Source organism: Oryctolagus cuniculus, chromosome 4, assembly GCF_964237555.1.
Source record: "Oryctolagus cuniculus chromosome 4, mOryCun1.1, whole genome shotgun sequence".
Lineage (NCBI taxonomy): Eukaryota > Metazoa > Chordata > Mammalia > Lagomorpha > Leporidae > Oryctolagus > Oryctolagus cuniculus.
Window position 1 is genome coordinate 126690892 of NC_091435.1, and position 15547 is coordinate 126706438.

Below are 15547 nucleotides of genomic sequence, written 5' to 3' on the forward strand. Positions count from 1 at the left end.
AAACAGCTTCCGCACAGCTGCCTCCAGTTCAACTAATAAATTGTAGGACTTGCTACTGATTGGAGAGCAGCGTACTCGGCGTGTGGGCAGCCGAGTTGGGATTGGCGGAGGAGGACTATAAAGGAGGAGAGAAACGGCATGCACCGGGAACATCTATGGGGAACATCTATGGGGAACATCTAAGGGAACCCGTGCAGCCCCCGAGAAGAGCCGGCCGGCGGTGTGCCGCTCCCCTGCGGAAGTGGGGAATGTGGCTAGGGGGAACTGCCCTTCCACGGAGGTGGAAGGGATAGTAGCCAACCCGGGAAGAACCAGCAGCAAACCCGGGGAGGGCCGAGCAGACGAAAGAACAGCGCAGGGTCTTGTGTCGTTCCTCCACGAAGAGGGGGAGCGACAGAGCTGAGAAGAAAAATTGGGCAGGAACATAAAGCAATGGAGGAATTCAAGAAAGCTTTGTAGTTTTGCTGTTTTAAGGCAAAGAAGTTGGACTGTGTCTGTGTACTGACTGTTCTACTTTTTGGCCCCCTTGAATGCCAGACTGTGTCAAAGTTCTGTCATCATCTCTGTGGAGGTGCTTAGTTTATTTTATTTTTTTTTTTTTTTTGACAGGCAGAGTGGACAGTGAGAGAGAGAGAGACAGAGAGAAAGGTCTTCCTTTGCCGTTGGTTCACCCTCCAATGGCCGCCGCGGCCAGCGCGATGCGGCCGGCGCACCGCGCTGATCCGATGGCAGGAGCCAGGAGCCAGGTGCTTTTCCTGGTCTCCCATGGGATGCAGGGCCCAGGCACCTGGGTCATCCTCCACTGCACTCCCTGGCCACAGCAGAGGGCTGGCCTGGAAGAGGGGCAACCGGGACAGAATCCGGCGCCCCGACCGGGACTAGAACCCGGTGTGCCGGCGCCGCTAGGCGGAGGATTAGCCTAGTGAGCCGCGGCGCCGGCCCTATTTATTTATTTTTAACTAAAACAATTCCTGTAGCTCTGTGATGTAACCTCCTGGTTCTTATCTAAGCACTCCAGAATTTCTATTATGAGTCTAAAACTTAAGATCTCTCCAGAAATCCAGTTCCATCTTTCTACCTACCTAATAATTATTACAGCTGGCATGTAACACTGTTGTTCTTAATTACATGAAATCCCATCTTAGCATCCTACTTTGATAACTACCACCACACATGTACACAAAAACATTGTCACACAGCAGCCTCCTCCTGATAATTAATCTTAGTACTGTTCTCTCAGGACCCACCTTGACTTTCAAACAATTATCATTAGTTTTCCTTTCCTCTTGCCTTTCCCACCCTGGTAAGTCCAGTGATTTCTTTACTGATTTTTAAATGTATTTTTCATTCATACTTTATCTTCCTCCTTCATTAGTTGTTTAATCATAACAGATTCTAATTGTCACTATACCTCATGTGTGTCCAGCTAGCTGTGCATTCACATGCACATTATTAAGTCTAGACCTTAAAGAAGTGGAGATTTGTAGGCCCGTAAACTTTTGGGAGAATTTTTTTTTAAATTCCAGAAAAATAAAAAAGTCTCCCACAGAATTAGAGTTGGCAATCTTTCATTTTTACCTAAGCCTGTAATCACATTTCTTAGATGCATATTTAGGGCTTCTAAAAGTTTTCATAGCTCAGCAAAGACCATCTCTTTGTCATCTTTGGTGTGTTTTTTAATTCTCTCTCTAAAAAGAAGCTGCTGCATTTGTTTTATTGGATTACCAATCCATGAGTGCTGATTGATATATTTGCTTTCTTCTTTTTTTTTAAGATTTATTTTATTTATTTGAAAGAGTTACAGAGAGAGGTAGAGACAGAGAGAGAGGTCTTGTATCCACTGGTTCACTCTCCAGATGGCCGCAACGGCCGGAGCTGTGCTGATCCGGAGCCAGGAGCCAGGAGCTTCTTCTGGGTCTCCAGGGCAGGTGCAGGGGCCCAAGGACTTGGGCCATCTTTTACTGATTTCTGAGGCCATAGCAGAGATCTGGATTGGAAGAGGAGCAGCCAGGACTACAAGCAGTGCCCATATGGGATGCCAGCACGTTAGGCCAGGGCTTTAACCCACTGTGCCACAGTGCCGGCCCCCTTGCTTTCTTCTTCTTCTTCCTTTTTTTTTTTTTTTTGGACAGGCAGAGTTAGACAGTGAGAGAGAGAGACAGAGAGACAGAGAGAAAGGTCTTCCTTTTCCGTTGGTTCACCCTCCAAGTGGCCGCTACAGCCAGTGTGTTGTGGCCGGCACGCTGCGCCAATCCGAAGCCAGGAGCCAGGTGCTTCTCCTGGTCTTCCATGCGGGTTCAGGGCCCAAGGACCTGGGCCATCCTCCACTGCACTCCTGGGCCACAGCAGAGAGCTGGACTGGAAGAGGAGCAACCGGGACAGAATCCGGCGCCCCAACCGGGACTAGAACCTGGGATGCAGGCGCCGCATGCAGAGGATTAGCCTAGCGAGCCGCGGCTCCGGCCTTTCTTCTTATTAGTTCTTTTTAAGACAAAAACTTTGTAGATGTTCACTATACCCAAGACACTATTTCTGTTTTTCACCTTTTTTTTGGCAGAACATCTGGATTTATTTAGTTATTTATTTCAAAGGCTGAGTTACAGAGACAGAAATATCTTCCATCTGCTTGTTCAACCCCCAAATGGCTGCAATGGCCAGGGCTGGGCCAGGCTGATGATAGCCAGGAGCTTCTTCCAAGTTGCCTATGTGATTGCAGGTGCCCAAGCACTTGGGCCATCTTACCCTGCTTTCCCAAGCACATTAGCATGGAGCTGGATCTGAAGTGGAGCAGCAGGACAAGAACCAGCACCCATATGGGATGCCACCATCGCAGGCAACAGCTTAAGCCACTATGCTACAACGTTGACCTTTGAACATTTAGATTTTTTTTTAAGATTTATTTATTTATTTGAAAGTCAAAATTATAGAGAGAACATAGATAGAGAGCTCTTCAATCTGCTGGTTCACTCCCCAGATGGCTGCGACAGCCATTGCTAGATCAGACCGAAGTCGGGAGCCTGGAGCTTCTTTCGGGTCTCCCACATGAGTGCAGGGGCCCAAGACTTGGACCATCTTATGGTACCTTCCCAGGGACATTAACAGGGAGCTGGCTTGGAACTGGAGCAGCCAGAAATCAATCCAGCGCCCATATGGGATGCTGGCATAATAGGCGGAAGGTTTACCCACTGTACCACAGTGCCAGCCCTGACATTTGGATTTTAATAACTGAAAATTTAAGATAGGGAAAAGTTTACAATAAGAAGATGAAGCTAGGAAGTAAGAGAACCAAAGTTTTAGGGAGTGACATAAATATGTTTTCGTTGCCAATCGTATGTTGAGCTAATTTTATAGGAAAAGGTCTACAATGATATTTGCAAAAATGAAAAGTTATATATAGGAATAGGGCAAATGTGCATAACTTTTCATTTTCTTGTATGTATGTTTATTGAAGATATATTATTTAGTCATTATTTTTCTTTTTAGCTGCCAAATAATTTTTACATGCGTTCTCATATTGATAAAAATGCTTTTTTCTTTGCACGATATAGAGAGCTGTAGTACACATGGATGAACGGCGAGAAGAACAGATTGTGCAGCTACTGAATTCTGTCCAAGCAAAGAATGATAAAGATTCAGAAACACAGATATCCTGGTTTGCTCCTGAGGATCATGGGTAAAACAAAAAGTGTTCTTTTAAAGAACAGGCAAATAGCAGTTCTTTCATAGCAGTGGCTAGACCAGAAAAAAAAAAAAAAAGATAGTATCTTTAGACTCTTCAATAGATAAATTAGATGAAATTTGGTCTTGAAATAACTCTTTATTTCTGAGTATCATGCAGATTTGGAGACACAAATTTAGATGGCGTGTTCCCACGGGAAAGCTAATGGTAGGAGCAAATATCTAGATATAAGAAATACTAAGTTATCGTTGTTTTTCCTACCCTTATCTTTATATTTCTGAAAATTCTCCTATTGGAGAAGTTTGAAGGAGGTTAAATCACTATTGTTTTAGATTATGTCATTTAGAGGAAGAATACGAAATAGTTCATGGACTATATAATATCCCATTTATAGGGTAGAAAGGGTGGTGGGGGGAAAAATGAAGTTGTGGAATAAATTTAAGGAAATCATGATATGAATCCTTATTAAGTATTACAATAGAGAAACGACTGGGATTTTTTTAACTACCATAGGACTAATTTATTTGGCAATATCTGATTTAAAGGCAGAGAAAATTTGAATTCATTGTAAGAATATTAAGTATATTATATAATTACTGTACTTAGAGGAAAGGAATAAAAGCTTTAATTTTTATGGTCTTGAACTACTTACACAGTATTCATTATTTTGCCCCAGGGCATGAATGGCTCTTCTGACCATTGTTAATTATTTATTTTGTCAAAATAGATATGGTACTGAAATTTCTACTGAGAACAAACCAAGCTCAGAGAAGAAACTTGATAATCAGGAAAAGAAATTGATAAACCAAGAAAAAAGGACATTTAGAATCAGGGATAAATCATACTTCGACCGAGATTCTGAGTATCTCTTGCAGTCAAATGAACCTGATGTAACCTTAGATCAACAATTATTGGAAGATTTACAGAAGAAAAAAACTGATCTTCGATATATTGAAATGCAGGTAATACAAAGCAAGATGTAGGAAAAAAATTTCATTTGCCATTGTCTCCCCAGATTTGAGAAAAATGTATGGTTAGAGATAGCTTTAAGGTGTATGCCAGGGATATTCCTCAACAAAAATCCTGTAAGGGAATTTTTTTTTTCTTTTTGAGTAGTAGAGAAAAGCAATGGAAATCAAAACTGTAACCTACAGTATCCTATCTCGTTCAGAGAAGCTTTCATGGTGAGGAAAAAATGCTTGTGCAAATACAAAAAATTATTTTTCTGTGCCAGTTTAGTGAAATGTCATGCACCAGGTTTCTCCCAGATCATTTAGTAGTATATCATCTTCCTCTTACAGATGACAAAATTAAATTTTTCAGAAGTTATGTGACATGTTTATATTCTACCAGCATTTAAATGCAGGGCTGTGCCAAGAACTGAAATTTTCCTGATTTATTCTGTTTTCTTTACTGTGCTAGGTGATATCTTAATATCCTTTCTAGTTAAAATATTGTGTTTTATATATATTATGTGAGAAAATACTGAGGACATTTTGGGAGCTATATCTTTAATATGTATATATAAGGATACTTTAAAAAGTTCATGGAAAAATGAAAAGGAATTAAAAGCTTTTTATTTTGCTGTAGAATTTTTTGAAATCTATGCAGTGTTCATAATACATGTTTTTCTTTTTTTAAGAATTGTTTTTATTTATTTGAAATTCAGAGTTACAGAGAGGGAAAGAGATATCTTCTATCCACTAGTTTACTCCCCCAAATGGTTGCAATGGCCAGAGCTAAGCCAGGAGTCAGGAGTTTCATATGGATCTGCCACATGGTTGACAGGGTCCCAAGCACTTAGGCCATCTTCTGCTGATTTCCCAGGCACATTAGCAGGGAGCTGGATTGGAAGTGGAGCAGGTTAGATTTGAACTGGCACCCATATGGGATGCCAGCATTGCAGGTAACAGCTTAACTCATTACGCCACAATGCTGGACCCATGTGTTAGATTTTAAAAGACTGCTTATGCATACCACCATTTTTGAGAAAGGCAGGATATCACATCTCCTTAAGGAAAGAAAGGATCAAATGGAGAATTCGTTACTAGAACAGATCAGCCAGCCTCTACTTTGGCCTGGGAAATGGAAGTGGAAGATAGCCTAAGTCCTTAGGCCCTTGTACCCACATGGGAGACCTGGAAGAAGCACCAGGCTCCTTGCTTCAGATTAGCCTACCTCAGCTGTTGCAGCCATTTAGGGAATGAATCAGTGGATGGAAGACCTTTTCTCTCTCTCTCTCTCTCTCTCTCTCTCTTTCTGTCTCTGTAACTCTGCCTTTCAAATATATAAATAAAATCTTTAAAAAAAGAAAAACAGTTGAACTGAGATGGTGCAAGGGCCAAATTTTGTGCCTGTTGAATAAAATATGATTTGAAAATGGAGGAGATAGTAAAATAAATTAATTTAGATCTTGTAGTTGAAAAGAGCTGCTTTTATATGCTTAGAAACAAAGAGAGATGGGTATTACGTGTTCTTTTGCTTTGTATGGTAGATACAATGTAAATACTGAAGGTGGGTGATGTAGTTCAAAGAACAAATTTGGAAAACATAGAAACAGTTAAGCTTCATATTTCCAGATACTGTTGTAAATGGTTCACATGCACTACAATATTTAAACCTCCCAACTATCTTCTGTGAGGTAATACAGCTCAGTATTCCTAATTAAAATTCTTGGTACCAAGAATGTTTCAGATTTCAGACTTTTTTAGATTTTGAAATACTTACCAATACATAATGTGATAATTTGGGAACAGGACCAAGTCTACATACAAATTTCTTTGTATTTCATATACACATAGCCTATCAGTAGTTTCATAAAATATTTTTTAGAATTTTTTCCATGACACAAAAGGGTGGAAAAGTTGTATCATGTTGACCCTCAAAGAGTTTGAGATTTTGGATCATTTCCAGTTTTGAACTTGCGGATAGGGACGCTCAAACTTGATCTGCCTGTTATAGATCAGGAAAGAGAATGTCAAGCTCTGTCATCTTAAAGTGTCACAACTAACAGTGCAACCAGATCTAAAATTGAAGTGTCTTTAATCTTTCCTGTATTGTGCATTTTTTTCTTTGTTTTAATTTCATTAATAAATGTTAATTTTCTAGTTGCTAGATTCCAGATACTATGAGTATTAAGACATTCCCTGTCCTTAGCTTATAATCACATTATTTCATATCCTGATTATAACCAGAAATTAGGAACTGGACAGTTTGGCTGCCTTGTCAAAGACTGATAGTGTTTACATGCAGAGAACGTAAAAATGATTACTGTCAGTTTGAAATGCATAAACTTGCTTACAGATGCTTACATGTAATGTGAGTGTATTTGACTACATGAGGTATTAATATTTTAGCTATCATTAAAAAATGGTTTAAAGTATTGTGAAAGAAATTAGTAACAGTAGTGTGGTATTACTTATATTTCAAAACACTAGAATTTATTTATATTCACTGTTATTTTATGGTACTGGTAAGAATTGCTTGACCACAGCAAGCATGCCAATAATAGATTACCTAGGACAATGCCAATTGATTTCAATTTATTATTTTTATATTTACTTTAAGCAGTTTATTAACACTGCCTTATTTTTATACCACTGAAGATTTTTCTTTTTTTTAAATGATTTATTTCATGTATTTGAAAAGTAATAGTGCATGAAAGTTTTCAGTTTTAGAAAGACACTGCCATATATAAAAAGAAAAATCCAGAAGAATTTGTCATTCACTTTTTAGTATTCCAATTTTAATTCAGCAAATGTGTAAATTTGTGAAGCAGCTTATATATGTGTCGGAAATTGCTTCTTTGTATATAAAGGTTTTTCGTTCAAGTATTGTGACAGCCTTCTGAGAGAAAATGTTTCAGATATTCACATGCTAAATTTGAATTAACCAAGATCAAACTAAAATGACACTACCAGATTTTGTGTTTTTGGTTTTTTCTTAATGCTGAAAAGCAAGTGCCCTGGGATAATCTTTGAATCTACTCTAGTGTCTAATACATTAGTAAATGAATCACTGATGGATGGAAAAAGAATGTGGTGTAGACATCAAATCTAGCATGTATGAAACAAATTTAGAGATTGTCAAAATGCTATTAGATAATATGCTAGACTTTAAAGAATTGTCTCCACTCTGTTGGATGTAATAGATTTCTATTTGATTGTTTTGAAAATAAAAGCAATTGGTAGGCTCTTAAAGAATTAAGGTCTTTAACACTTCACACAAATCAGATAGTAAAAATACTTTTAGATTTTAGTGTATTTCCCTATGAACACATTCTGATTACCATTTGATTGCATTTCTTTTTTTTGAAAATTAAAAATTTCTTGTTTTAATTTCAGCAATTCAGGGAAAAGCTGCCTTCATATGGAATGCAAAAGGTAAAAAATGATTTACAGTGTTTGATTTGATTTGTGAAATACCTTACACAGCTTTTTTTAATGTTCTATATTAAAAAGATAAAAACCGATGAATCTTTTCCTAAAGCTTATTATTAGAAGTTAATTTTATTCTTTTAAATTAAAGGACAAAAGAAAAAAATCATGAAACAATTTTCCTGAGGTTATCGCATATTTATGTTCATAACTGTAGTCTTTGGAGTCTATAAAATAGGATTTTCATATATAAGTGCCCTGCTCTTAATTTAAGACAACACTGTTATTAAAATTAAGGCATTACTAATAATACAATGCTTGCATTAATTAATGATGTGTCATCACATAATCACCCTTCATAGAATAATAGTCCCCTATCATTCTCTTTTCCCAACTTTTATTTTTATTTACTTTTCATAGTTCTTATTACCACCAGACATCTGTGTTCCCCCTCCTAAGCTAATGTAAGTTCTTGAGGACCAGGTCTATTTTGTTCACTCTGTCCCTCTTTACTCAGAATAGTGGCTAGCATTTTGTAGATACTCAGTAAATAAGTTGTTGAAAGAATGAATCAAATTCTACTTCACTATACTTACCAAGTATAATTTTCAGTGTTCAAACATGAAACTTGTTTTGCTATATATAATATTGTGGAATAGATAGGGAATTTTTAAAACAGAGGCTTTCAGACTAAATTGTTTGTACATGAAAATAACCTGTAATATGTTCTGAAGTAGTAGAATGATTTTGCTAATACAAGGAATATTAATATTAAAAATCAATATTTAAAATGTTTAAGAAAGAAACTCTTCCCCTTATACAAGATTTTTAGGTACCTAAGATTTACCCACTTAAATAATTTGTCTTTGTTTTAACTTTTTTTTGAAAAGAAATATTCTTAAGAATGTGTTAATACCCTTTCTTGTTCCCAAAATAGTGTACAAAATTTGTACTGCCAGCAAAGCCATGTTTTGATTTGTGATATAAATCTGTAAAGTCCTCAGTGGTTATTTAAGCCAGGGATTTACTTCTGTACTCAGTAGCCCCAGATGTTAGCATTCTTTTAATGTTAATTGTTATTCATGGAAACTGACCTGAACACTGCACCATAGTCCACTCAGGCATTCTGAATGCTTATTCATGGAACTTGGGAACTCTTTTTGTCAGTATGCTTTTCTTTAATATTGTCATGACTTGAGTCTTTATAATTTGGTACTGCTTTTCTCTTGAAAGTTGGTAGATGTGTACATGCACAAAGTGCCAACATTGTGAGAAAAATTTAAAGCATTTATATGTTTGTTAAAAATAGCTACTGTCGTTGTAAGGATTTTGATTACTGTCTTTTCAGACTTAGCATTTGATGTTATTCACTGATTTTCCCTTTGGAAATAGGAATTGGTAAATTTAATCGATAACCATCAGGTAACAGTAATAAGTGGTGAAACTGGTTGTGGGAAAACCACCCAAGTTACTCAGTTCATTTTGGATAACTACATTGAAAGAGGAAAAGGATCTGCGTGCAGGATAGTTTGTACCCAGCCAAGAAGAATTAGTGCTATTTCAGTAAGTACTCTCACTTTTTAAAGTTACTCTCATCTTTCTTTCTCGTTTAAGTAGTCTTGCTATAACTTACTGATTTTCAAGCTTTAGATGATTCTTGAATAGAGTTACAGTTTGTTACTGTGAAAGCAGATATTTGTTAGTAAATATTGAAAATTTGATCACTGTGACAGATAATAGAGATTTATGAATTCACGGTAAGTTATAAACCAAGATAATTTCAATTAAATCCAAAACAAAGAAAAACTGATGGAATCTTTTCAGAATTGATTATAATCTCCAGTAATTTCCATTGTTGGAGACCTTACATTTTACTCAGTATTAATTTTAATTCCCTTTTTTAGTATATAGGTACACACTCGGTGGTGAAAGTGAAAAGCTATGTGTTTTCTTAAAGCTACATTTCTGTATTGAATGGTTTTTGAATGTAGCTATTTAATATGAGGACTTTTTTGTGAAGAATGATAAAGCCCTATTTAAGTGATGTAGGCTACCTAGTCTTTGTAAATCCAAACTTTAAAGAAAGCAAGCACAAATAAAAGTTGTAAAGTATGTTACTTCAAATTTGGGATTTTTTTTTTTTTAAGGTTCCTTTTATTTATTTGAAGGGCAGAGTTACAGAGAAATAGAGTGAGAGAAGGGGAGTGAGTGACAGAAAGAGATGTACTCCATCCACTGGCTCACTCCCCAGATGGCCTTTACAAAGCCAGGAGCTTCATCAGGGTTTCCCACATGGGTGCAGGGACCAAGCACTTGGGCCATCTCTACTGCTTTCCCAGGCCATTAGCAAGGAGCTGGATCGGAAAGGGAGCAACCAGGTCTCAAACCAGTGTCCATATGGGATACTGGCATTGCAGGTGGAGGCTTAACCCATTATGCCACAATGTGGGCCCAAATCTGGATTTTTATTGATGTTTTCTGTTATTGGTTTTTGTTAAACAATGTAGTTAAATATATGAGATATATGTTTTTTAAAGGTGTTTGGAGTTTCTTTTAACAGTTGTATGGTGAATTTATTTCCATGTCAGCTGTCTTTGGTTTTATTGTAGTGCTATGTGTAACATCTTTAAGTCATTTAATACAGAATCTGTGGTTACGGCAATATTGGGATATAAATAATTTTACATTTAAAATATGGGTCTACAAATAACTGTAAAGCAAAGTAGAGGAAGTCTTTACCCTTTTCCTGAAAATTGTGTAAGATCACAGAACAGTGAATATAAATCATGTTTGTCAAAGCAGTTACATAACTAGACTTCATTACCATTTATATTGACAGCACAAATACTAGCAAGATTGTTTTCTACCCATTGTTCTAAGATCTATCGGAATTTGAATGGATAGGTTAATGTAATCTTAAGTCAGTGTGTACTGGGTATACTAATTGGAAAGTTTCAGTTCTGAAGTGTTTTTAGAAATTAATTGTGTCATTATATTTCAGACTTCATACACAGGTATTTGGAAAAAGTTCATTAAAAAATGAAATTAAGAGATAAGTTCATTTTGGTGCAAAAACTTTTGTAATAGATTATATGTTTTTGTAATGCATATGTTCACTGAACTTTTTAAGGACCTCTCATGTTTTCACTGTTCTGTCACAAGATGACTGTTGTTTACCATTAATTACACAAGTTTTGATTGGATTATGATAACAGTATCTTCATGTATCCAGAGCTTACCTTTAGCAGCCATAACTTTGAAAATACAACCAAAAACTAGAATTCAACATACTAATTCCTGCTATAAGCAAACAAAGTATCAACATGTACTTGGCCTCAGATTATAAGTTTTACAAGTTTGGATCATGATTTCCAACTCTTTGAGAAAAGACGAAATAGAAAATAATGACAGTTCACTATAGAAAGATAGTTTAAGAATAGTGATACGAGATAATTGGACCTTGAAGAACTTTAGAAAGAAAATTAAAAGTAACCTAAGAAGCCAGTATTCTGTAGTTCTTGAGGAAGCACACATAGTTCTAGATACTTTAGATTTCAATCTACGTATTTTTTAACTCACCGGGAAATCTTAACGGTTTTTCAAGTTTCAGCTTTTCATGCGTGTTCAGGATACTTGTCCTAAGGATATTATGCTTTCTTTGTGTTTTATTTGAATTTAAGGTTGCTGAGAGAGTGGCTGCAGAAAGGGCAGAGTCTTGCGGCAATGGTAATAGTACTGGATACCAAATTCGTCTCCAGAGGTAAAAATATTCACTTCTTATATATTGGTCAATTTTACTGATACTTTGAAGCTGGAGGTTTAAAAGAAAGGACATTTTTCCCGTTTTTATGTTGGCTATTACTAACAGAATAAAAAAGTAGCCCTTTTTCCTGACCACGCATTAGGAGACTGTCACTCCTGCCCTGAAAGAGGTTTGTGGCCTGTGCCTTTTGGCACTGCCTACCTCCTGACTTACTTTATTGGTTTTGGTTTTTTTCTGCAACTCAGGTTTCCATTTAGTTTTTTAAATGAATACACTTTCCAATTATTGAATCAGAAATTTTGATTCTATAAGTAGTTCTATTTCCTTAATGTTATTAGGCATGCTTTTAAAAAGAACTCAACATTGTTTCGTGATAAAAAGACAATGTATGACGAACTTGTTCTTGTGAGTAAAATATTCAGTATGAAAATTTTCATTAAAACTGAACATTTCTAAAATAGAAGGTTTCTTTTAAACTTTTGTGTTACTTAGTGAAGTAAAAAAAAACTGGAAATTATTAACTCATGTTTTGTTTTTTTCCCCCACAGTCGCTTGCCAAGGAAACAGGGTTCTATCTTATACTGTACAACAGGAATCATTCTTCAGTGGCTCCAGTCAGACCCGTGAGTATGTTTCAATGAAGCAAATGTAATTATTACCAAAAGATGTAATTACCAAATTGGATTTTACTAAGTTCTTAAAGAAAAATGGTTGTTTTTAAATTTTGTGTTAAGTCACATACTTCACACTTCTTGCTTTAGGCATTTGTCCAGTGTTAGTCATATCGTGCTTGATGAAATCCATGAAAGAAATCTACAGTCAGATGTTTTGATGACTGTTATTAAAGATCTTCTGAATTTTCGATCTGACTTAAAAGTAATTTTGATGAGTGCAACATTGAATGCTGAGAAATTTTCAGAATATTTTGGTGAGTAAAATTTATGATTATTATTTTAGGAGAGCTATCAGGAAACTGTTGAATTTAGTTTTCTAAAATTAATAGTGTTAGTTGCAAAGCCAAAAATAGACTTTTAACTATTATTATAATATTATCATCTTACCTTCTGTTACCACAGATTAGAGAATTAGGTCTAATAGAAAATGGTGGCATTGCTTCTCGACTTATGGAAAAGATATATAGGGGCTGGCACTATGGTGTAATGGTTTAAGCTACTGCCTGCAATGCCAGCATCCCATATGAACACCGATTCAAGTACTGGCCACTCTGCTTCCAATGCAGCTCCCTGCTAATGCACCTGGGAAAGCAGTGGAAGATCACCCAAGTGATTGGGCCCCTGCCACCCACATAGGAGACCAGGAAGAAGCTCCTGGCTCCTAGCTTTGGCCTGGCCTAGCCTTGGCCTTTAAGGCATTTGGGAAGTGAACCAGCAGATGCAAAATAATTTCTCTCTCTCTCTGCTTCTGCCTCTCCTCTAACTCTGACTTTCAAATAAGTAAATAATTAAAAAAAAAAAAAAAAATGTAGCTTCTTGATGCTACCACTAGATAATTAAGTTAATACCATTGCCATCAACCTACAGATGTGAATAAATTTATATACTTTTTTTTCCTTTCTGTGGCTTTCATATACCATCACAAGATAGGGTGGCAGTTTGCTGTTAATAATACTAGAGACCATTTATGCCTTCATTGCACCAAGCAGCATATTCAGCACTTTGTCTTCATTATGATCTTTTTACTGCCTTACAAGTAGATAGTGTTGTTCCCATTTTTCCAGAGAAGGCAGCCTCAACAGTTATAAATAGATCACTCAGGTTTGCAAAATTAAGCATGAGAGGCACTCAAACTAGATTTGATTAGCTGCAAAGTATATTCCTTTAAAATTGTGTCTCACTGTTTTTCCTACTTAACAGAACAGGTGGATGGAGGGAAAAAGGAAGGGAATTAAAATGTAATATGATTATATTTAACAGATGTTCTTGTTTTCAGCTTTTTAAAGGTTTTTAAAATATTTGTGCATTCCAGTTAATTTACAAGTATTAAGTCTTTTTTTAATGAAGCACCTAGAACTAACAGAGTAGTTTGATCAAATTCATGCAAGTCAGAGGGAAAAGAGTGGCATCAGCTAAAATATTTTGACCTCTGATGCTATGCTTTACAACATATTGCTTGTTTTGTTTTTTATAAAATGTAAATAGAATAGCAGTACTAAGGTTTTTTTTTAAATAAATGAATCTGAAATAATAACAGTCTAATAGTTGGGCATGTTTTGTATTGTCCACTTTCTTCCCCTAATTCTGGGTGCCACAATCAGTGATGCTTTTTATCTAATTTCAGCTGGGATTTTGATGTTGTCTTTTTGATGAAGAGAAAGTTGGACTTCTAATTAAATAGGCTTTAGGCACAACAAAAAATAGTCTGTGATAATGTTATTTTATAGAACTGTGAGGTATGTATATAATTTAGTAAAGTTAAACAAAAAGTCCTGAACAGAAGGGCACAACCTGGCATAATAGGGAGTGCATTTAACATGGAAAGGGTATGGGTGCATTACTATGAAATGAGTATCACAGTAATTAAGTAATAGGTTATTAAATGGAGACTAGACAATTGCTTTTTGTTAAAGTAGATATGAAAAAATAGAGTAGAACTATAAAAACTACAAGATCATTGGCTAATTTAAGAATATTAACAGGGGTGTTTTTATAATGTGTTGATTTTTCTTTTTCTGAATACTTGAGTACAGATTTATAATTTTTTCATCTGTAATAGGTAACTGTCCAATGATACATATACCTGGTTTTACTTTTCCTGTTGTGGAGTATCTGTTGGAAGACATAATTGAAAAAATAAGGTAAGTAAACATTGGGAAATAAAAGTACTAATTTGACGCTTTTCTCATATGAAACTTTAGTCAGTCTCAGAAACCCACCATTAAATGCTTCCTTCCAAAACATTTTTCCAACCTACTGCATGCTAAAAAATACCTGGAAATTTTTAAATCTTGATGCCCCATTCATATGCCATTACTAATTACAATGCAAAACCTAGATGCGTAGCCAGACATTAGTATGTTTTAAAGATTGCTAGGCAGCAAAGTTTGGGAACCTCTGTCTAGTGCTTGAACTTCTCTTCTGGTTCTCCTGCCTATTTTCAATTCTTTTTTGGCCAACTTCCATTTCCTACCCTTTAAATATGACTTCCCTTGAGGGTTCCCAGTCTTTTTTCAGTTTTGTGTAATCTTGTCTATTTTTGGACCATAGTTATGTATTTGCACATTAACTTCAGGACTGAAGCTCTTCTTGGACTCTAAACTCATTTTTACTTAGCAACATTTCAGTATCTTAACCTCTTGAACCTAACATTTTTTAAACCAAAATCATTACATTTGATTTCCCTCATATCTTAAAGCACTTTATTGCCATGTGATTTATCTCTTTATAGTTGCCTCTTTGACAAGATTTCAGGCTTTTCAAGTTCAAAGATTTTGTCTTGCTTATCTTAGTGAATAGTACATAGCACAGTGCCTGGCCTACAGTAAACATCTGAATGAATAAATTAGTGATAGATGTAGAAACAGAGGTGATGAGATTTTTCAGGACTCTACAACTTGTTAAATGACAAAATCAAGAAGTCACAGTGGGAAGGTGAGAGCAAAGAATATATAGCCTATTGTAATGGGAGAAAGTCAGCTAATTTATTTATTGAGCTTTACTCTATGCATTGTACTGTGCTAGGGTCGAACATAAAGCAAGGAAAAACTTTGTA

At 36.0% G+C, this 15547-nt stretch overlaps 1 protein-coding gene across 1 annotated transcript in view; it reads left to right on the plus strand.

Annotated features, from left to right (window-relative positions):
• DHX36 (DEAH-box helicase 36) overlaps positions 1 to 15547 on the plus strand; it is a 51918-nt gene that overhangs the window by 5333 nt on the left and 31038 nt on the right. The window contains exons 2-9 of the mRNA XM_002716304.5: positions 3549 to 3673; positions 4407 to 4641; positions 8023 to 8061; positions 9448 to 9618; positions 11736 to 11815; positions 12367 to 12441; positions 12580 to 12746; positions 14552 to 14633. Coding sequence (XP_002716350.2) covers positions 3549 to 3673; positions 4407 to 4641; positions 8023 to 8061; positions 9448 to 9618; positions 11736 to 11815; positions 12367 to 12441; positions 12580 to 12746; positions 14552 to 14633 — 974 coding nt within the window. The remainder of the gene's footprint in view (positions 1 to 3548; positions 3674 to 4406; positions 4642 to 8022; positions 8062 to 9447; positions 9619 to 11735; positions 11816 to 12366; positions 12442 to 12579; positions 12747 to 14551; positions 14634 to 15547) is intronic.